Below are 25,530 nucleotides of genomic sequence, written 5' to 3'. Positions count from 1 at the left end.
ATATACAATGTATGGAAATATAGTTTTAATACGGAAATTACTGTACATATAAATGTGCTTTTCTTAGCATATATTTTTTTTTGTACAACCTACTGTTACTGAGTTACCACTGATACAATGGCCATGGAATGGTAGCTCAGCCTTTAGTTTTCGACAATTATCACAATTATTTTATTCTCTACTGAACTGTAGACAAACTGAATGCTCACAAAACGAACATTATATTTTCACTCACTGTTTTATATTTCTTTTCCTTTGAAAAATGAAAAAATTCTGCTCTTTTTCTTCTCTTGGTCCAGATCCTGGCATATAAGTGGGCATGGACTGATCGTGAACGGCCACACGTGATGACTCCGTTCGTCGTAAGTCCGGCATCGACTGCGCCTGGTCAGGTACTGCAACAACAACAACAGTCTGAATTATTCAATTGTAACAAATTAGTCGACACACTTAACATCTAAGCAAAAAGCCCTAATTTATGAACAAATGAAATGTTTCACAAATAAAACACTTATAACCATATGAAAACTGTCCTATAAGGAGTCAGTTGTCAATCTAGGTGGACTACAAAAAGATAAAAATGTAAAAAAGGATACTGGGCACAATTACATTATCATACAAACAAAATAAATACATATGTACAGTATCAGCTAGTGACCTGGGCCCGATTGTACAAAGCCTTCTTAACGTTCAGAGCATGTATTTATTTATTTATTTATTTGAATGGTGTTTTACGCCATACTCAAGAATATTTCGCTTATACGACGGCGGCCAGCATTATGGTGGGTGAAAACCGGGCACAGCCCGGGGGAAACCCACGACCATCCTCAGGTTGCTGGCAGACCTTCCCACGTACAGCCGGATAGGAAACCAGCCTGAACTGGTCTTGAACTCACAGCGACAGCATTGGTGAGAGGCTTCTGGGTAACTACGCTGCGACAGTGCGCTAACCGACTGAACCACGGAGGCCCCTTCAGAGCATGTAAGTACCATGGCAACCAGCATTGTAGGCATTATGTTGCCATGCATATTACTTGCTCGTAACCTGCTCAATAAGTGGGCTTCATACAAATGGGCCAAGCTGGTGATTGTAAATGCATTATGATTACCATAAAAAAAGAAAAAGAAAAAAAAAAAAAAAAAAAGAAACCAGCATCAAAATGGTCTGAGCATGTAAATTAAGCCTTCCAAGGAGTTGAAGGTGAGAATGTAGTTGGAATGAGAAAACAGCTAGATATACTTAATAATACATCAATTATATTAGTGCACAACATAAACTCTATGCTTGCAGGCTTGGGGTTTAACGCCAGACTTAAGCATTTTTCAGTCATATGCCGACGACATATTAGATGTAAGATATCCATTAACTATATACACGTACCTCCTGGAGGGTGAGGAACAGTTAATTCTGATGTTGTAAGTATTACCTGTGCATTTTGTACGTATTCTGTCAAGTGCGAACTTGAGCACCAAGCACTGTATTATATGCAATCATGTGTTTACACTGTTCTATTTATTTGGTTGGCGTTTTACGATGTATACTCAATATTTCACTTACAGGATGGTGGCCAGCGTTATGGCAGGAAGAAACCGGGCAGAGCCCAGGGGAAAGCCACAACCATCCGCAGGTTACTGGCAGACCTTTCCAGCCCAACATACAGCTGAAGAGGAATCCAGCATGAGCGGCCTCATTGTTGAAAAGTTCCTGGATCATTGCGTCTGTTTCATTTTTTTTTTTGGAATATCAAGACTTACTTGTGCCTCAGGCAATCTGTTTGTTTCATTTTCCCATGTCTATACAAGACGATCAACATTACAGATCATATTGTGCAATTAAATGGGCCTTAACTGTGACAAAACATAAAACATGTCTATACAAGATGATCAACATTACAGATCATATTGTGCAATTAATGGGTCTCAACTATGACAAAACATAAAACATGTCTATACAAGACGATCAACATTACAGATCATATTGTGCAATTAATGGGTCTCAACTATGACAAAACATAAAACATGTCTATATATGACGATCAACATTACAAATCATGTTGTGCAATTATATGGGCCTTAACTAAGACAAAACATAAAAGCGTTCGATTGTTTATATGTTAATTAATTTCTGCTGGTTTAAGTCAAAGTTATATACACATTCAATAGCATGACACGAGGTGTGCATAATTTTACTTTCTGATGCAGACAACTAATGTGGCATTTACAGTACATCCACAGTCTACATGCAAAAATATACATCCTACATAAAGATACAGACAAACATGTAAATTTATCCAAGTTTGTGTCGATCTTTTTGAAAAAGCTGAACGCATTAGTGTGTTAACATTTGACAGGTAGGTTTATAAGGTTTGTCGCTAGAGCTGAAATTCAGGTTGAGCAAGTCTTATGAAGAACACTGAGTCATGAGGCCACAAGCAGGAAAGAAGCTCCATCAAACTGTCCGTATTAAAATGCATACATGTGCAAACTGAGCATGTCCGAGAGACCATTTAATTCCACGAACGATTGTCCACAAAAATGATCTGCATGATTTTAACAAAAACACATGAAAAATGTGAAAGAACACTGTTTAACTGTTATATGTACATATTACACTTGCTATGCAAGGAATATACATTTATCTAATGAAACAGCAGGGTTATTACGCAATTTAGGAATAAGAGTTTGACTCTGGGTGTATCTTGTTCAAATTAAGCTGATAAATTTAAACCGTGAAGTGTATACACACTGCTATGAAGACCACAAACCTTAAAGTAGTCAAAATTTAAACAAACGATGTTACATTCAGATCTCACAAGAATTTTAACAGACCCCACTGTATTTTAACAGAACCCAGTGAACAAAAATAGCTATTTTTCAATAAGTATATATTAATTTTTTAAACCGGTGTATAATGTTTTATATATGAAGGAAAATGGAGTGCCAGAAATTAATTCACAATCCTTCACCTTTGGTACCTAAAAGACCCGAACAAGAGCTCACGTTTCCTTAGTCAGCCTTCATCCTTACAAGTCCTCAAATACTAAAGGGGTGGACAGGTCAAAACCAACTGCTGAAAGCCTTTATGAATTGACAGACTCTGTTGGAAACTTTTCAGAATTGATGAATGGCTCAAAAGGTGTATGAATGATCAAAGCTAAGGCCATTCTTAAACTAGTCTTTGCTGAGTATAAAATGACCCAGTAAGACAAAATATGGTCAGTACATAGAGAATTCCTTGTTTTTATTATTCTAATTTCTGGAAAAAATGGACTTCCAGGAAATTAACATCCAGGAAATAAGGAAAAGTTTTCACAAAATGCCAATAAAAATTAATATATGGTTCATTTTTGGAGGGTTTGCCAAATTACGCACAACAAACATACTTTAATGATGTACGGCCTCACATGTGGCGTATGTACAAAATAGCAGGAAGAGTTTGACAGTAAAAGGGCAAGTAGAGCATGAACCTGCAGGCCATGAGGACTACAGAATACCTGGCACAGGTTACCTTAGTCACTGTCAGCTTTTACCTTTCCTATATACCTATTGTAAATGACCCAAAATGCTGTCCATGCACGATCTGAAGTTACCCCCATTTTTCCTAATTCTGAGCTACAGGTAGAGTTCTATTCATCTTAGAAAGGTCTTTTGAGAGCTGTTGAGCTAAGTAAGGGTGAGGTTCTACCCTAGAAATGTATGCTTTAACTCCGAAAGAAATACATTACAACTTCTTATATTTACCCTAAAAAAAAAACGCTTTGACAAGGGAATTTTTTTTTAGGGCAAACAACTGTAGAGTTTTTTTTCATATGTAATGACAGCTCATGTCATGAGTTATTACGTAATTTGACTCTTTGCGTGACACATGTATCTTAGTGCGCTGATGATTTGTGCACGGATTGTCGTGCTGAATATAACTCCATAGGGCTACTGTACTGTAATTCTTCAATCTTCTCGCATGTTTGCAATGTCTATATTTCCATCTTATCCTGACGCCATTATTCTGTGTACACTGTTTAAATCCCACTTAAGTGAAACCCTAAACTTGGCCAATCCAAAACAATGTAGTTTTGTCTCCGAACACAATTTAAAAATCTGTATAAATTGCAATGCAAGTTGCTCTTTCATATGCGAAAAGGTTGAAGGAATTAGAGTACTGTCGTGCTCCTTAAGCTTACACTGAACACACCTGTACTGAATACAGTTTACACATGTATTTATTTAACCGTTTCTTGTTTGCGTTTCTTTTTCCTTGCTGTTTTAAATATGTCCACAGCAAGCAGTGCCTACAGAGTAAACCACAAACCTTTGGCAATTACGTTATATATTTGCAAACTTTTCCATGTCAATTTAACAAGTCAAGTATTGATGGACTTACTGTCGCAGGCAGTGTCAACAGAACTTCATGTAAGATTACACCAGAAAGCAATGTTACCCTAATTCTTCAACCTTATCAACCAATCAGTGACCAATATTTTAAAACATTCTGAGAAATAATCTGCACTGTACTATGAAACTTTGATCTTTAGTGACTCAAACAAATCATTTATGATGTTATTTTCTAAAAAACTGTATGCATAAATTTCAATGAAAAAAAAAGTGCTTTAGCGACCGAAAAAGTTGAAGATTCACAGTAACTGACAAATGCCACCCAGTTGATACATATATTTATTTATTTATTTGATTGGTGTTTTATGCCGTACTCAAGAATATTTCACTTATACGACGGCGGCCAGCATTATGGTGGGTGGGAAACCGGGCAGAGCCCGGGGGAAACCCACGACCATCCGCAGGTTGCTGGAAAACCTCCCCACGTACGGCCGGAGAGGAAGCCAGTAAGAGCTGGACTTGAACTCACAGCGACCGCATTGGTGAGAGACTCCTGGGTCATTACGCTGCGCTAGCCCGCTAACCAACCGAGCAACGGAGGCCCCAGTTGATACATATAGATGTTCACCCCACTTCAATGGCAATAATTACTCTGAACAGAAATCTCACCTGGCTCTTTTCCAATTCCTAAATGCAAGCATTTCACTTGGAGAGTGCTTAATTATCTTAACAACTGATACATGTTCACACAGGCAACCAGTATATTTTCCATTATGTACAGGCAGGCATTTCACTTGGCCTCTGCCTTAGACTAGAGTTCTCTTCCTCAGAGAGACTTAGGATGCGCCGCATTACATGCATGTACAAGCCGTCACTAATGCTAGAGCTGCCTGTCTGTTTGTCTACGGGAATGTGATCCACAACAACTCTTTGTGAGAATTAACAGGTGTATTAAGGCATCACAACCACTTGCATGCTTCGGGCTAGTTAAAATTGCAAACAATTGCTGACTTAATTTATATACATGTACATGGGGCTGGCTGATATTAAACCACTTAAATTTAAAGATGTCAAAATTGCGAAAAAATAATTTATGAGAGTCAAGATTAAAACAAAAGTCAAGAAAAAAATATGCAGATGCCACTGTTATAAAGAAAAATAAAGTTTTTTTTTTAAATATGATGTTGCTTTTAGCTTCTAGGCAAAACAAAAAGCCAAAACATCTCATAGGAATCAAGCAGATTATATTACCCATTTTTATGTAAAATATCAAAATATAACACTGAATTAAGGCATAGTAATATAAAATACAAAGGCTGACAGCTGCAGCTTTATACTTTATGTGATGAGAAGACATTAAAATGTAAAATATTCAAGACATTATACATTGCTCTTTCGAATTTATGCGGTTTGAATTACCGCGAAATTGGAATTAACGCGATGATGTGGTGTGGCCCATTGTTTTTTCTTTTCTACCAGTATTAAAATAATCACGGGAAAAAGGGGCAAACTTGTTGTCGAAGGTATGTCTTCAGCGATCACTTTTGAGCAGTTTTGGGTGTATATCAAGTTTTTAATGATGTAAACTCACAATATGACAACTAAAAACTGTGCTGAGAATTGTAATCCTACCGTACCTGTGTAAACAATGAGACATGCTCGAGCAGGAGTCTAGGAACAAACGTGGTTTCAGCTGAATTTCTTCCCTTCAGGCTTGTTGGGTGCTATTAAAGCCCTCCGCGTATGATACCGCTATTTACTTCACGCTCTTTACTTTTATTTTCCCAAACGTAAAGCTTCACTGATAAAATTCAACAGTTGCACAAGTGTTTAGGTAATTTGGTGGTGAGGCATTCTGCGTATAATTATGACTTCTCTTGGTATGTGGCACTGTCCATTTAGTGCATTTACTTTACAGTACATTTACAAAAACACCAAATGGTGGAGAGTTCGTCAGCGCAGAAAGAAACTGAATGTCCTCACAGGTTATGTTTCGCCAAATCGCCATGAGGCTTGCCCGCCTGAGCGATGGGAACTTGGTTGAAAAACATTATCAACCTGTTCAGCTGTTAAGTAAACAAAAATGCTCGACCCAAGATGACTATCCTTTGCGTTTAATTTGAGTGACAGATTTGTTGTCACCAGTCCAGTGATGTAACAATGTTTCGCTGCCATCTTTCTATTCTTAGACACTGTCAAGGTGGATTAAGGTTTGTTCTCTTTAAAATAAATCATGCCATAAAAAATGTAAAGAACATCCTTGGCATTCTCCTGTCATGCACGTCTAAAGTTCGCCTTTCTCAAAGATAACAGACTCTCGATTCGCAGAGATAACAATGGTAAATCACTTTACACATGATAATTTCATGTCTTTATTGGGAGAAATGCAAGAATTTTTATTCTTGTTATGGTTTTGTTGAACCAGGTAACTTAATCAAACAAGTACCTGAAATTCTTGAGTGCATTTTGTATCATACCGTACAACTATCGTCAGTGACATTCAGATTTCTGCTTATTCCAGCCATTACAAATTATCTCCCTTGTCAGGAATTCGATTTTGCGCGGATTCGATTATCGCACGATATGAACCTTTTGGGTCTGGATGAGCGCGTTAATTCGAGGGAGGAGTGTATTAATTTTCAAGCGGAAATGTGGTCAATGAAAGTGAGACATGTATACTAGTTGTGCTAAGGTAAATGACTAAGGTAATTAAACGACTTAAAAATTTCACCCATGATTAATTTGCATATGTTGCAGGTTTCTGAGAGAGTTCTATCGATCTTAGACTGGTCTTTTGAGATTTGTCTGAAAGGTAGGTGGATATCCTACCGGAAAATTGTAAGTTTCAGGACCAAAAGTAATATGTTATCACATTTATCTGCCTCTAAAAAAAAATGCAACGAGGTTGGGCGAAATTTAAAGTCATTTACTGCTGATAAAGTCGGGTGTAGAGGTTTGGTTACGGGGTTATACACATCTATAGGAATAATCAAATGCTAGAAACTAACATGCAGTCTTTAATCTCGACTGCACTATGCATTATGTTACATGGGTTAATTTGCATGGTTAATTCTATCATGATTCTAATTAACACTGATGGCTAATTTTGTATCGGACAATTAACCTACCTGGTGCAAGAAATGAACGTGACCGTTTGGCCTTGTCTAAAATTACAACCAATCAAAAACTTATAACACATAAGTAGAGATACATACAGGAGAAGCATGCTGTATATATATAGACATTTACATATATATTTAGACAAATAAAACAGGACAACTTGTGGAACCTTGCAAGACGCCTGTGTAAAAACAAACAATGAGCACTTGTCTTGCATACATATATTTACAAACGTCTCTACAATGAAGCAGAAATATTTCAGTATTTTCTCATCTAACAGGTACATAAGTGCAGTATCCTTCTCAAGGTATAAAAAGACACACTGCCCCTTATAATAACCTATTCTGATGTACCTATTTCTATTTCTTGTACCTCTTGTATTTCTCATTCATCCTTTTTTTGGGGGGGTTGATTGTTGAGGAAAAAATATTTTGGGTTGGATGCATCAGACAAGTACATTATCCCTTTATTTGCAAGTAATTAAGGTCACATCCAAAAGGATAATGCAGATGCCATTGCATTTTTCGAAATATGACTCTGGTCCTAGCTTCAGAGCAAAATATAAAAAGGCAGGGACAATATTGAAATAAAATGACACATTTTTACCTAAAAATCTAAATTTAACATGGAGAAAATCACCCTAGAAAGTCGATACCTATTAATACAGACTTTGTTATACATGTAAGTCCTCACAAACCATGACTGGGGGAATGAATTTATTTATTTATTTGATTGGTATTTTATGCCATACTCAAGAATATTTCACTCATACGACGGCGGCCAGCATTGTGGTGGGTGGAAACAGCCCGGGGGAAACCCACGACCATCTGCAGGTTGCTGGCAGACCTTCCCACGTATGGCCGGAGAGGAAGCCAGCATGAGCTGGACTTGAACTCACAGCGACCGCATTGGTGAGGGACTCCTGGGTCCTTACGTTGTGTTAGTGCACTAACCAACTGAGCCACGGAGGCCCCCTGGGGGGGATGGACGGAGGCCCCCTGGGGGGGATGGACGAAGTCCCCCTAGAGGGTGAGAACTATAAATACAGATTTTGTTATACATATAACCTTATTACTTAAACTTTAAAACCAGCAAGAGCCTGAAGAGCATGGATACAGGCACAAGACGGTGTCAGTTTGTAAATGTGAGACAGCTATAGGTCACTATACCTACCACACAGACTTCTAACCCTGATCAATTCTACAACAATATATTACAAAACAATATCAAGGGTTAACGGACTTGTCTGCTGGGTTTGTATTGTTACCATTAGGGTAATTCGGGCCATATTCATTAGGATTTATATCAAAGGTCTTAGCACACATATTTAGAATATATGCTTACTCAAGCTGGCTGGCACCAAGTTAATCTCATTAGAGTTGAGGTCACCAACGGTCATGTGAGGATCCAGAGGGTGATCCGGCTTGGCGGGATGTTGAAATGTGTACCTCGTGGGATCAATATTCTTGTCTTCGCACACTGTTCTGAATAACTGGTGAAGTGGAGTCTTTGGGTTTATCCTTATCACAGATTTTTGGTTCCTGGGTAAGTTTATTGTAAGTCGGTACGTCATCTGCAAAATAAAAACAAATAAAATGAAACGAAAATACTTCAGACCAACAAAAAAAAAAACAAAAAGGGTAACCGTTACGTTCTCATAAGGTTTGATAATCAATTTTAATCTGTACACCAGGACATATGTACAGATGTTCTGATCGCATGTTAAACAATAATATTTTTACTTTAAATATATATATATATATATATATATATATAAATATATATATATATATATATGTATATAGCTGAAATGATTCATAACAATACATATATAGTCAGTATTTAGAAATCAAAAAGGACATGTTTGTACATGTGTATTTGCATAAAACATTTGATTTATTTATTTATTTGATTGGTGTTTCACGCTGTACTCAAGTAAAATATTTGACACTTCAACCATATACATATATATATATATATATATATTGGCAGATAAATACAATGGATTCAGACATTTGATATTGCGCATTTATTTTCAGAGCAAATATATACAAAAGATTATAACAAACAATGTACATAAAGCTGACATTTTTACACACCACATCTGTCAACACAACATGAACATAAGGTTAACATATATTTACGTGTTACAAGTACAAAATGAAGTCTTCATCTTTAAGAATTCCAGTAAAACAATTAGCAGTACAAGTACAAAAGTGACATTCTACAAATCATGGCTAACTACACACTATTCGTTTAAAAATTTGAAGTCTACAATACGCACAATGTACATGGAACAACACAAGAAATAATCTATAATGCCTCTTACAATGAGCAAAGAGGGTTAAGGTGGATGGTGTAACAATTTAATTACCATTTTCATCAGAGACTAATTTACATATACATTGTATGAACTTAATTTGAGCCCTGACCCTGTTATCATCAACACCCAAATCACTTAAGAAAATCTGACTGCATGTCCATGGATGTAGCATGCACATCATGCATATTCTGGCGGGTGATTGAAGAATGGAGAGGCCAGAGATGCATGCATAATACATGTATAACTTCAAACTGATTTGTCTTGATTGATAATTAACTGATTTATTTTTAAGTGGTTATAATTAAGTCAAGAATATTTCACTTATACAACGATGGCCAGCATTATGATGGGAGCTTGGGGGAAACTGGGCAGAGCCTGTGAGAAACCGGGCAGAGTCTGGGGGAAACTGGGCAGAGCCTGTGAGAAACCGGGCAGAGTCTTGGAGAAACCGGGCAGAGCCTGTGAGAAATCGGGCAGAGTCTGGGGGAAACTGGGCAGAGCCTGGGAGAAACCAGGCAGTCTGGGGGAAACCGGACAGAAAAAAACCCGGAAAAACCAACCAGATTCTAGAAGATTAAACAAGAGCAGAGCCATTCTCTTTATCACCATAATTTAACATAATTTACTGTGAAATATGATGCTATTTTTTTCCACAGATGTTATACGGTTGTGATCAAATGTAAAATTCTATATATGCAGTAGCAGGCACCTATCCCTACAGGAGCAGGCATCTATCCCAAAAGTAGCCTTTTACAGCACAATATACTTCTTATAAAACATATCATCATCGTTTGCTTCGGGAGCTGTAGATCCAGGGTCAATCCTGGGGCGACTCACCCCTAAGACTTTAAAACAGGAAGTTGCAGCTTCCTCCCTTGGCGTTCAGCATTAAGTGCAACTACTGGTTGACCCATATCAGTATAATGGCTCGGGCGGGACAGCTTATTTGCCTTCGGTAAAGCGTCTCAGTAAAGCAGCACTAGATAAAAGAGCAGTGGAAACCTGTCCTGCAACAAGGAGGCATATTACATGCACACTTCACAAGGATTCCTTCGCCATCATATGTTTTTAAGTGTGATGTTAAACTCCAAGCACTCACTCGCTCTCTATTAAAAAAAAAAAATCACCACTAAGGTGATATTGCATCTGATTAAATATTGATGCACAAAAAAAGAACAAACAAGCAAGAAAACCTCAAACATAAATAAGAACAATAAGGATATTTTTTTATGGTGATGAGAGAGACATCATAAAAGATGTATCTGTGCATATCATTAACATCTGTTTATGATTAAAGAAGAGAGCTACTTGAAAAGGTATGTACATGTATAAAATACAGACCAGAGGAGCACTTTGGCAAATGTTAATAACAGGTTTATTTTGTACCAAATATTCGAAGCCATCTTTGTCTGTTTTAATGTTAATTTCTCTCTAAATGAAAAATTCTTGAGTATGACATTGAACAACAACCAAATAAAAAAAGACCAGGTGTATCAAGTTCATAAGACTGTCTTTATAATATGTTTCCATGATACAGGTAACTAAACAATCCGCTTGTTTTTTAGCTCCTTCTAAAACCACTTTACTCTGTCCATGTAAAAATAATCTGAACTAAATGGGTGTAACTACATCATAAATACAAATATAACTTAAAATAGCCTCTCTAAATATACAACAGCATTCAACACGAACAGCCGTTGACAGGCAGCTAAAGAAAAAGAAAGCAGTATAAAGTGACATAAATTCGAGCACGATCCCATCACTAAGCTCTCTCTATATCAAATCTGAATGGGTAATACATCGACATGTAGGTGCAGTTTGTACAATGCTGTAAACTCAAAGCGTGCGGGACAAGATATTAATATCTCCATTTTATGCATGTACATGTATGATAATTATGACCACCCTATTGTCAGGATATCCAAGGTCTAGCTCCGTCACGGATATTTTGGGGATCATTTTTTTAGGATCTGTCAAAACAGGCTGAGCATTATTTACAGTGGAAATGATGGAAACAGTAAAACAAATCAGGAGTACACATGCATAGACAGAAAATATCGAAAACTTGATGATCTTGTGACGACCTCTTTTGGAATTAATGAATATATTAACTTTTAATTTACATCCTGAACATTAATAGGGCTTTTTTTTTTTTAAGGCGCAGTGTTTCATGTTAATACAGTCTACAGATAATCCCGGTACGGTATTTATCTACAAAACCACAACATAGAGCTAACTACAAGTCATCTTGTTATCAGTAAAATTAATGATCTAATTAGAATCCCCTCTGTTCATGTTTTGACAGGTTAATACTCAGTTCACGTATATGCAGTACGACACCCATTTAAATTAAGATACCTATGGTAAGCTCATACCCTGCAAGTACCTGTTATATAATGAAAATGAAGGAACACATGCATGGTTCAAACCAAACAGGGGATGGGAAAGAGGCCATCTCCACACTTGGTTTGTTCTCGGTACATGTGCGTAGGGGGTTCCAGCCATCTGGGGGGGTGGGGACGCTGGGTTGTCAATGGGTAATCTCCCACACTGCACTACTTCTCCTGTTAGTTGGGACAGCTGCAGGAACAGCACTATTGGCTGTGTTGTTGCTCTTTGTATGTACAAATATATGTACCTTCACTTTTCAAACTGCACGATGCTTTATCTCGTTTTATATATATTGATGTACTTTTTTAATTGGACTGAGGTAAATGTTTCCTGTATATCGTTTTCTCTGTGAAGGCCTTGTGGATAGAATAGTTTCATTGTAAACTGACTGAGCTAACTTCAATAAATAAAGATATTATTAACATAAGACAGTAAAGATTTATTTATTGCATTGATATTTTACACCACACTCAATAATATTTCACTTATACAATGGTGGCCAGCACTATGAGGGGATGAAACAGATAATAAAGAAAATCAATATTTGAGAATATAGAATACTCTAGCTCTATATAAATTATTCTTATTATTTCAATATATCATTCATAGACATTTAACTACATTTACTTATATACATAGGTAATATCCAGCTCATGCTATCTTCCTCTTTGGCCGTACGTGGGAAGGTTTGTCAGCATGCAATCATGTGGTCGTGTGATTTTTCGTCCCACCATAACGCTGGCCACCATGAAATAATCCAATCAAATAAATAAATATATAGTTAATGCAGAATATCATACCAGTTTCAATCGAGCAATAAAAGAATATTTCAACTTTACAACTGAATCGGATAGAATTTAATGAGGATCTGAATCTAATGCGCAAAATGTTTTGCTTAAAGACGTGCAACAGAATTAAATGTGAATCAATGAATAAGTGATTACGGTATTGTTAAAAGAAATCAATGTGCACTGTTGTCTGCTCTTTCACACTGCTGCAACCAAGCTAAATTTATAGATACTGCCACCATTAACCCTCAGAAGGATCGATAAATTTGCTGGCCCTGAGAAACAGTCATGGTCACATACAGATGCAATCTGTCAATGTGAAATTTTTTTTTTTGTTATATCCCTGAATATTATATATATGTAGCCTTGTATATATGTTTACTTTATTTATTTGATTGGTGTTTTACGCCGTACTCAAGAATGTTTCACTTATACAAAGACGGCCAGCATTATGGTGGGAGGAAACCGAACAGAGCTTGGAAGAAACCCATGACCATCCGCAGGTGGCTGGAAGACCTTCCAACCTAAGACCAGAGATGAAGCCAGCATGAGGTCGACTTGAACTCATAGCATTGGTGAATACGCTGTCAATACGCTGCAATAGCGCGCTATCCAACTGAGCCACGGAGGCCCCCTTTGTATATATGTGGTCTTGTATATGCGTAGCCTGGTACATGCGTAGCCTGGTACATGTGTAGCCTTGTAAATATGTGACCTTGTACATGTGTGGCCTTGTATATATGTACCCTTAATTGTATACATGTAGCCTTGAATATGCGTAGCCTATTACATGTGTAGCCTTGTATATATGTAGCCTTGTATATAGACTTTGTACATGTGTAGCCTTGTGTATATGAAACCTTGTACATGTGTAGCCTTGTTTATATATATATATGGCCTTGTATATATGTGGTCTTGTATATGTGTACCCTTAATTGTATATATGTAGCCTTGAATATGCGTAGCCTATTACATGTGTAGCCTTGTATATATGTAGCCTTGTATATAGACTTTGTACATGTGTAGCCTTGTGTATATGAAACCTTGTACATGTGTAGCCTTGTTTATATATATATATGGCCTTGTATATATGTGGTCTTGTATATGTGTACCCTTAATTGTATACATGTAGCCTTGAATATGCGTAGCCTATTACATGTGTAGCCTTGTATATATGTAGCCTTGTATATAGACTTTGTACATGTGTAGCCTTGTGTATATGAAACCTTGTACATGTGTAGCCTTGTTTATATATATATATGGCCTTGTATATATGTGGTCTTGTATATGTGTACCCTTAATTGTATATATGTAGCCTTGCACACGTGGAAGAATAAGCAGGATTTTTTGATGCATGAAGGTCAAGACACACACTACATGAAATCACAATTAACACACTAATTATGTTACATAAATGTTATACAGACGACATAAAGTAACACTGAGGTATTCCACTCAACGCACACTTGATTTGGTACCCATGTATTAAAGGAAGCTACAGTGACAGGCCTAAAATAAACTAACAGATTGATTCAGAGTGCAACTGCATACATGTTTAACTAAAGAATCACTTTCAACATTAATTCTGTCTGACCTATATTCATCACATTCCTTGTACATTTATTTTATTTATTTATTTGATTGGTGTTTTACGTCGTGCTCAAGAATATTTCACTTATGTGACGGCGACTAGCATTATGGTGGGTGGAAACTGGGCAGAGCCCAAGGAAAACCCACCACCATCCGCAGGTTGCCGACAGACCTTTCCACGTATGGCCGGAGAGGAGGCCAGCATGAGCTGGACTTGAACTCACAGCGACCGCATTGGTGAGAGACTCCTGAGTTATTACACTGCCCTAGTGCGCTAACCAACTGAGCCACGGAAGCCCCTATATTCCTTGTACTGCATGGCTCCATATATGTACAGAGTATTTCAACAGTTTGTAGCATTTGTATATGTCCAAGTTTAACATGCATGCACTTGATAAAGCAAGAGACTAATCACAGTCATTGAATTTATTTATTTGGCTGGTGTTAATCGCACCGTACTCAAGAATACATGTATTTCACCGGCCAGAATTATGGTGGGAGAAAACTAGGCAGAGCACAGGGGGAAACCTACAACCATCCGCAGGTTGATGGAAGACCTTCCCACATATAACTGGAGATCAAGGAAGCCAGAATGCTGTTATAAACTTTACATAGCTGTTCCATTTCCCTCCCTCTGCAAAATCTGCAGGACATCAAGTTTTGGTGTCTGCATTAATTATCGGTTATTATATGGACAGATAGGATACTAAGTTATAAATTCATAATCTGCAACTATCTGGTCTGTGTTGGATGCATGATGAAATTTAGTGGGACAGCCACCTCTAGCTTTAGACTTTACCCTGGCTGTAATACAATAAAATTACATTTACTGGAATTTCTGATGGAGTTTTATTTGTGTTAATAAATTTAGAAATATATGTATATATAGAAATCGGAGTTCTATAAATCTGGCTACAATATATGCTAATATAATATATGTAATATCCACTCTAGATACTTGAGAACAGGCAGGTTTAAAAAAAAACAACATGTGCACGTCAAAATCTGGTAAATGCTACCTGTACTCACAACATTAGCACTGAGACAACATCATGTTCAGGATGTTAGCAATAAACACTAGCTTTAGACTGGCATCGCTTTCAAAACATTTCTTGTTTCAGAAAATATTATCGCAACACTTTTTCGGATTTTAAAGAAAAAAATGTGTGGCAACTGCAGTATGCGACTCAAAATATAGGCCTACATGTTATATATTATGCCAAATTTATATATTACGGCAAATTTATATATTACACCAGATTAAGGGCACATGCATGCTGAATTAATACATCTTGGCATCTTTAAATTTTCAGTGTTAAATTGTTCATGATGTATTTTTTCTATACACAAAAAATTCTTCACAGACAATGGCAATTATTTGATATACTATATTTCACCTAAAAGTTTGACATATAAAATTAAATTCACTTTCAGAATCACACAAAGGCCTTAAAATGATACTTTTTTTATTGGTAAGAAATTAATCAAGCTTTGCATCAAACACTGCATGAAGAGGTCATAATCAGAAACAGGCAAGGTGTCACTCGAAAAATGCTAAACTTGAAAAATGCTAAACTTGAAAAATGCTAAACTTTAGGTGAAATACAGTATACTGAGTGCAGACAACTACACAAGAAGCTCATAAGCGGAAAGGTTTGCCAGCAACCTACGCCCCAAAGGCTTTGCCCGCTTTCCACCCACCATAACCTGGCCACCGTCGTATAAGTGAAATATTCTTGAATAGGGTGTAAAACACCAAACATATGAATAAATACACAATAAACTAGACTGTTGACTCTGATTGATAGGGCAAAAGTAAAGTGTATGAGTGAAATTAATGAAAAATTGAAAAATGATTCTTGGAGACCATATACATGTAGGTCCCATGTATGTGTCCAGGTAAATTAAACCAGATTCAAAATAGTAAACCTAACACTAATACCTTTAATTACATAAATCTAAATCTTTTTACAGCTTAATATTTCATTAAGAGAAGAATTGCAGGTAATTGCATCATGTGACCTGTCAAAAATGTTTGGCAACTACTGCAGGATCACATTTACTATAACACGGGCATCTGAAAAAAATTTCTCAAAAGTCATTTAGAGTAGACAAACGATGGAGGAAATCGTAGAGTTAAACCTTTTTGAGACAAGGGATTGGTAAATTAATGTCTGTCAACAAAGGCTGTGTAACACTTTTCATGAGTCACATGATACAGGATGAGCGTTTTTTACCTTCACTGGCAAAAGAGTTTGAACTCGAATCTCCCATATTATTATACCCTAGCTGTTTTATATGCATGTATAGTGCATCATTCTCTGAATTCTGCAGAGGAGGGAAATAACACAGCCTTTTAATGGTTGTCGAGCTCTGAAATGTCTGAAGTTGTTCATACATTGCAGACATGATCAAAGCTGATAGAACGTACAGAATTAATATAACAGTGTTAAATAACAATCACCTATTAATGCAGTTCAGTTAAATGAAGATCGAGCTGAATCATGCACATTGCTAATATAAATGATCGTGCGCATGTTTGTATTTCACTCTAAAGGCACTTACAAACCAGCTGTAACATGAATATGTAACAGGTAGGTGGGGGGGGGGGGGGAGATGGAGTGGGGGGAGGCCATGGAAGTGTTCAGAGAGGAGCTTTTAAAGGGATAGGGAAAACCTATCAGGTAACTGTGGGTGTAAATCATAAATTAGCACGTTATAAAAGTACATTTTACCTTCCATTATCAAACTGACACCCGGATTTAACACTGATTAAGACTGCCCTACCTCAAACGGCTGCTCCTTTTTCGTCGTAGGATTGATGTGTACATTCTTTTTATTTTTCTCGTTGACTGCTTTCTTATCCACCAGGTGGATGGTGTTAATCCTGAGTGAGCCGACCGTTTGATTGGCCTTGTAATCAACGTTTCTGCCCGTTTCCTCGTTGACGATGACCAGTTTGTGGCCGGCAGGGTTGAGTCGAGCTCTACCCGCCAGGTGCACTAGTAGGTCAATCATGGGAATGCTGAAATAAAAGAGTCGGATACACCTGAACTCAACACACCTGTTTACAAAAGCTTTAATGACTTGTTTGCTCTCACTTACCTGTGACAGATCCGACGGTGAAGGGGTAGTGATTTTCGCTTTCTTTCGGCGGAACATATTGGCAGGATTATAACACCTGGCTCAGAGGTGTCAACAAGCAAATTACTCCTTATGTGAACTTCTCCTTCGAGTAAACAACGCTCAGCTACAATTTGGAAATATCAATGAATCCTTCCCAAGGCCATTGTATGCCAGGAATTCTGCCTTTCAGGAGAACAACACATTGGGTCCCGTTGAAAAAACAAACATCCAGGAGGTAGCTAGTTATTAGGGGTAGATCAGCGAAAACACAGCCCTCTTGATCCCTTCCAGAGTGTGAGGGAGGGTGTGGGGAAAGGAACAGCTCTTAGTTTAAGCACACCTGTAGTCTCATTAGCTCCGCTCACCTGTTCTCAGACAGTGAGCCTACCTGCCCTGAGCTATTAAGACATACCTGTATGCTTGACGCTCAGGTAGTAGTGGCTTAGGGCCGTCTATAATGAAGACAGCAGGTAACGCATATCAAGCCAGTCAGCTACCTGTACTTGATCACTTAGCTCTGGCTCATCAGTAAACAAGACTAGGGGGTAAGAAGAAACACAGACACTACACAGGTAGCTTAAACCAGCTCACTTCATCTTCAATCTTTGCCCAAGTATGTGCAAGGTCTCAGGGGCTCTGAATGACTCTCCAGGACATGCTAGTGTCAACTACAATCAGTCAGCCCCAGGAATACAGTGGGGGTATGAGTTCTCAAGTCATGTGATACTTTGAGGTGAATCAACCTGCCAGGACAGTTTATTAGATTCTACCACGGTCCTTTCACAGAGGAGGGGGGAAAGGCAGCACATGTAATACAAGTGACATGAGCTCTGTTGAAAAAATAAATTGTTCTGCCCTAAAGAAATTAACACTTTCAAGCCTTGCACAACTACCCTTTGACAACCACACCACAAATCAAGTAATTAAGCCAAGTCGTCTGAGCTTAGACAAGCATGATTACCTATTCTACATCATGAACAATGAGCTAACTACTGATAGTGTTTATACTGCCTCACACCCCTTAAGTATAAAAATTGCAAAGTGGACTGACCCGAACCAGAGTTGGAGTTATGCTGACAGAAAGAGACATGGAATCAAGATGTACAATTACATGTATGTAGTGGGGGTGGTTCAGTCTTCAGGGATAGAATCCACATGTAACCTTACCCCTTAGATTCCCTGGACCCACAGACAATAAGATACATGAAGCACAGTCGGCACAAGTGATTGTGACAACCATCACACACGACACACATCCGTGCTCTATATGTACGTCCATTGTATTTTCAATACTTACAGATTACACGTATGTGAAATATTTATTTATTTATTTATCTGATTGGTGTTTAACACTGTGCTCGAGAATATTTCTCTTATAGGATGGCGCCCAGCATTATGGTAAACCCACAACCATCTGCAGGTTGCTGCAGACCCATATGTATGATACATGTATAATCTCCCTCATTCTTTCAAAATGTTTAATTTGGCCACAACCAAAAGAAATCTGAAAACAATGTATTTCACTCAAACAAAAAATCCCTCAAAAAACAGACACACATCTAAGTTCCAGTATTTCACCTATAGTGTAGCATTTTTCAAGTGACACATTTCAATTCTGAGCAATTTATCCATGGTATAGGGCCACATTATTAATTTCTTATCGACAAACATTATGTGTTGGAATCAAAAGTATCATTCTAAGGCCTTTATGTGCTTCTGAAAGTGCATTTTTACCTAGCCAAACATCAGGTAACATAAGACTTTCCAACTTGATGCAAAGCACACGTACATGTACAAATTACAGAAATTTATAGATTCATAGTGCTTGTTGACCAGAAAGGAATGCAGGATAAGAATTAATGAATAATTAATGTACAGTTATTTCATTTCCGATTAGACAATTTTTAACTCCTGAACAAATGCTCATATAAATTACAAATGTAACGGACCTACATGTACAGTTTTAGTCTGCACAGAATTATTGAATTCAAAGTATACTGGTTCCAAACCTAGTCCACATTTGACTGCATGACAATTTCCAATCAACTCATTTTATAACAAGAACCAAAAGAAAGCAGAAATTTATAAACGAGATAGCTGTACTTCATTTGTGAAGAGAAGAATGTCATGTGACATAAAAGGTTCATTGGTGGCACTTCTGATGTCAGCAGCCGGTTCACGTTTATTAATTCGGGTATACATATCGGAGTCAGTGTGCATATATATTTGCATTTTGTGCTATATTATTTACATAATTCTTCATACGTTTCATTAATTGATTAGGAGATGCAACGTCTATCAACGTAGTTCACAGAATGGAAAGTGGCAAAGTTGAATGAATGAATGAATGAATGAATGAGTGAGTGAATGAATGAATGAATGAGTGAATGAATGAATGAATGAGTGAGTGAATGAATGAATGAATGAATGAGTGAATGAATGAATGAGTGAATGAATGAGTGACTGAGTGAATGAGTGAGTGAATGGGTGAATGAATATTTATCCCACATGTAGATCAACAACCCGAGTTAAATTACAACCTAACTGTGAGCTGTGTTCTCCAGAATTAATACCATATCATGCTAAAACCTTCATAATTTTCTCTTTTACCACTTTCTTTTCATTTTGCCACAGCACAGACAAAAGTTTATTAACTCATAACTATAACTAAAGTTGTCTAGCACACATATGCAACACCTTTTATATATGCATAACAATACGGCAGTGAGGTTTCCTTCTGATTTAGTCTGCTGTGATGTATTATACACTTGCAGAAAATAAACTTCGCAAGCTCTCTAAAAAGCGGCATATATACAAGGACAACTAGGACACCGGTTAAAACCCCCGTCTTGCTTCTGTAAACAACCTCATTTTCCCTTGTAAATCTAAGTAAACACAGGTGAAATCCCTGCCTGTCCCCCCTATACTAGACTTTAGACTGGTCCAGGTGAAAACTGAAGGTGCAGCCAGGCTAGCAGGAGGTAGGTTTCTAACCGTGTCATTACAGTTACTGGGTAGCTGGGTGTTAGGGGGGGCCTGTGAAGTACAAAGCTATTGTCCATTGTCACTCTCAGGTCATAATCTACATGCATATCGCTACATGACATCTCCATGTATCAATAAACGATCACGAACCACGAATAACGATTAGCAGGCTTTCTTTTCTCTGCGTTTTTCTTTTTTATGACAGTTGTAATCTCAGATAATCAAAGATACACATACAATTTAATGTGTTTCACCTTTTTATTTTTAACCCCTTTCTTCTAATGCTTTTGTGAAAATTTTCATATTTTTTATTTTTCCCCTTTCATGCTTCACTGAATACCTGTACATGTCTAACTATCACTCACACCATGTCGTGGAGTGTTTTTTGCTTTAATAATCACCTTTAAAGCATTCAATCAACATGATATCTACAACCATCTGGTGTGTACTAAAGCCAAGAGGCCTACTGGTCACAAAAAGTTCTTAGCGGTAAGTGTAACTGCATAATAGGTCAAAATCCTGTGCCTATAATCTTAAGACTTAATTAAAGCTCATGTTTTAGGGTTGAGTTTTGCCGAAACAAAACAAAAAAAGAAAAAAACCACAAAAAATGAAAAGCAAAAAGGAAACACATCAAAGCAATATCTCTCGTCACAAATATGAATTTATTGATTTACAAGGGAAAGAGTTAAGAAAACTAGTACATATTAAGACATCACTTCAGGATGAAAGCTGCTACTTTGAGGTACTAAAAACTCAAACCCTGTTATTAATCACACATCTGCACATTTAAATGTTTAATAAGCAATATGTTTAACACACGTTTACTTCGTTTAAAGAACACAGGATATGTACACACACCTAATGACTCCTTGCTGTCTTTTGACTGAAACATTTTACAACAAGTACGATTAATTCACTCATTAATCATGTTAATGGACGTTCCCAAAAACTGCAAGAAAAAAATTAACATTCCTTTTAAACAGATATTATCAATGTAACCTTGATAAGAATTTCAGAAATGACCGCATGCATTTATCGTTTATGGAGTTAAAATGTAACTTCTTTATCATAAGGAGTTAATTGTGAATGAATAAGAAAAGAAGAAGAACTGATCATTCAAATGAGATGGATTAAATTTTCCACATACCATAAAAAAAAATTATCTCCTACCCCTGAATGAGTCAATTAGTGTTTATTTTTTTCCATATCCAGCCGTAATAAATAAAAAATGTTAATCTGATGAGTAGTGTTTATTTTGCAATCCACATCTAATGCCTTGATACACATCAATGGATGTAAATGTACACTGCAAAGCCTACACAGCATCTCCATCCCCTTAAGTCACCCCCTTTTAATGGGTGTAAACCAAAAAAAAACACACATATGACTAAATTACCTGATGCAAAAGAGGCAGTTTTTGTAAACAATTTCAACAATTAGCAATTAACACAAATTCTCGTTCTAGATTAATGTATTTTCTGGTGGAAAAAAAGGGGTCTCTCCCAGCACGACCTGCATACGCATATATCCACATTCACCTTGCAAACTTTAATACACATGCAAATGCCTTACAGCTCTCGTGGAGTGTCAAAAGGAGATGTTATAATGAACTGAGCAGGCTATTAAGAAAAAAGGTGTAATAAGCATACTTGTAGGATGACTGGTCCTAGGTGCTGCTGATGTTACAAAAGCTGTATTGTGTACTACAGTAACATATATCCAGCATCTCACAATAGACCTACAGTCAGGAGATAATGAAATGAGTACAAAGATTTCATCTGGGATTAAGCACACTAGCTTGAAGAAGAACTATATAGATATGTCTGGAAGAATGTGACGGTTCATTTATTTGTGTCAAAGATAAATATATATATCTGTTTACTTGATTGGGGTTTTATACCTGCACGTATCCAACTTCCGCAACAGAGGTGTAGGTTTTGAAGAACGTAGAAAAAAAGTAGAACGCCCGGAATACACCACTTAACTTCTGAGAGTCACTAAGTGACAAAATTTCCTGCATGTACTGAATGGCTTATAGCATGCAAGCCCAAAGTGGAATGCAAATGAATCTTTAACATATGTAAGTGTCAGTCTCCAACAAATGTAAGTGTCAGTCTCCAACAAATGTAAGTGTCAGTCTCCAACAAATGTAAGTGTCAGTCTCCAACAAATGTAAGTGTCAATCTCCAACAAATGTAAGTGAATCTCCAACAAATGTAAGTGAATCTCCAACAAATGTAAGTGTCAGTCTCCAACAAATGTGAGTTAATCTCCAGCAAATGTAAGTGTCAATCTCCAACAAATGTAAGTGTCAATCTCCAACAAATGTAAGTGTCAATCTCAAACAAATGTAAGTGAATCTCCAACAAACGTAAGTGTCAATCTCCAACAAATGTAAGTGTCAATCTCCAACAAATGTGAGTTAATCTCCAGTAAATGTTAGTGTCAATTTCCAACAAATGTAAGTGTCAGTCTCCAACAAATGTAAGTGTCAATCTCCAACAAACGTAAGTGTCAATCTCCAACAAATGTAAGTGTCAGTCTCAAACAAATGTGAGTTAATCTCCAGCAAATGTAAGTGTCAATCTCCAAAAAAATGTAAGTGTCAATCTCCAACAAATGTAAGTGTCAATCTCCAACAAATGTAAGTGAATCTCCAACAAATGTAAGTGTCAATCTCCAACAAATGTAAGTGAATCTCCAACAAATGTAAGTGTCAGTCTCCAACAAATGTGAGTTAATCTCCAGCAAATGTAAGTGTCAATCTCCAACAAATGTAAGTGTCAATCTCCAAAAAATGTAAGTGTCAATCTCAAACAAATGTAAGTGAATCTCCAACAAATGTAAGTGTCAATCTCCAACAAATGTAAGTGTCAGTCTCCAACAAATGTGAGTTAATCTCCAGCAAACGTAAGTGTCAATCTCCAGCAAATGTAAGTGTCAATCTCAAACAAACGTAAGTGTCAATCTCAAACAAATGTAAGTGTCAATCTCAAACAAATGTGAGTTAATCTCCAGCAAATGTAAGTGTCAATCTCCAACAAATGTGTCAATCTCCAACAAATGTAAGTTTGTCTCCAACAAATGTGAGTTAATCTCCAGCAAATGTAAGTGTCAATCTCAAACAAATGTAAATGTCAATCTCAAACAAATGTAAGTGTCAATCTCAAACAAATGTGAGTCAATCTCCAACAAATGTAAGTGTCAATCTCCAACAAACGTAAGTGTCAATCTCCAACAAATGTAAGTGTCAATCTCCAAAAAATGTAAGTGTCAATCTCAAACAAATGTGAGTTAATCTCCAGCAAATGTAAGTGAATCTCTAACAAACTTTAGGTAGACATGACCAGTTAAAAGCCTTTATTAGAGTTTTATTGTCAAACCCTTATTCATTGTGATCATCTTCAAGGACAAAGAATAATCTAGAACATATCTTGTGTCCTAGCAAATTAAAAGATATTAAACATGTGAACCATACATATATACTGATTTCCTATAAAATTTCATATTTCATATAAACTTCAGAATATTTATCTTAGACAATGGCTGTCAATTCTTACATAAAGGAAACCAGTATGCTTGGAGTAAACTGTTACTGGCCTTTGGTAAATTAATGAAGAGCTTTCCAACATATGAGGGACAGATATGAACGCCATGTTTTACAGTGGAAGACAGTAAAGTGGATGTGCCACTCAATGATGCCTGATCAGCCAGAGGGCTATATCCTCCACCACTTAAATGTACCCTAACAGGAAAGAGCAACTTTCAGCGCAGTTTATGCACATTTTTAACTTAATTTTTGGGCACAAAAATTACATTCATTGGGTTGGCCAGCTTCAGGGCTTCACAAGAAGTATAATTTTATCAGTCAATACAGGATAATGCCTTTATAATATGCTTGAAAAACACACCTTGCTAACTTACGAAAAGGTTAAAGAATTACACTATGTATAATCGTAAAAGTCCCGTGAAAAGATAAAAGAAGATACTACAAATTCTATCCCAGTCAAAGGTTTGACACCTCATGTGTCAAAGCAATTAAACATGTGAAAAGAAAAGCGCCTTTAAAATCGCTCATCTGCAAGGGTCAGACTGGACACTTCACTACACATGAAGTGAGTTCAACGCTGTTATAATTACCTGCATACAGCTGGTGCTGATCATACTCTTAGGAGAACTAAATCTTCCCTATTATACATGTAACTATACCTGGCAATTAGCAGCCTATTTAGTGACAACTTTATTTAATTCTCCTGAAGTCAGTTTCACTTACACATGGTACAGGTAAAGCCTTGCTTGTAACTCAGGTGTTTATCTGTGGCTTGTAACGCAGGTGTTTATCTGTGGTTTGTAACTCAGGTGTTTATCTGTGGCTTGTAACTCAGGTGTTTATCTGTGGTTTGTAACTCAGGTGTTTATCTGTGGTTTGTAACTCAGGTGTTTATCTGTGGTTTGTAACTCAGGTGTTAATCTGCCGTTTGTATCTAATTAATGTGCATTAATTTGCAAATTAAATAGCTCAAATTCTCTGCACTATACAACTTAACATAAAGTGGTAGGACATCCATGTATTTTGCTAATTATCAGAACCTTCAGTCTTGTGTAACGAAAGGATTTGAAAATTAATTGAAAGACTACATATTTTTTTAAATCCTGTAACGTGGCACTAGTGTGAAGAAGAACCTTGTTATGTCATACAAAAAAAAAGGTTACACTGTTGCAATGTATCAGTTTCTACAGTCATTCCCTCTTTATAGTGACGTCCTAAAGATTAGCTGAAAAACGAACATTTGACGTCAATAAAATGGCCTCGAGGTCCAACTGCCGGGCGTTTGACAGGTCCTCACTGACCTTAAATATATTCAATGACCTTAA

The 25,530-nt window shown here is 37.0% G+C and overlaps 1 protein-coding gene across 1 annotated transcript in view; it reads right to left on the bottom strand.

The window, feature by feature from the left end:
* Nucleotides 1-25,530, bottom strand: part of LOC135477837 (uncharacterized) — a 73,442-nt gene that overhangs the window by 16,738 nt on the left and 31,174 nt on the right. The window contains 4 exon segments of the mRNA XM_064758042.1: nt 236-395; nt 7,458-7,493; nt 8,794-9,022; nt 17,329-17,566. Coding sequence (XP_064614112.1) covers nt 236-395; nt 7,458-7,493; nt 8,794-9,022; nt 17,329-17,566 — 663 coding nt within the window.

The sequence above is a fragment of the Liolophura sinensis genome, chromosome 11 (genome assembly GCF_032854445.1).
Source record: "Liolophura sinensis isolate JHLJ2023 chromosome 11, CUHK_Ljap_v2, whole genome shotgun sequence".
In the NCBI taxonomy this organism is placed as follows: domain Eukaryota; kingdom Metazoa; phylum Mollusca; class Polyplacophora; order Chitonida; family Chitonidae; genus Liolophura; species Liolophura sinensis.
This window is presented reverse-complemented; position numbering and strand designations above follow the sequence as displayed.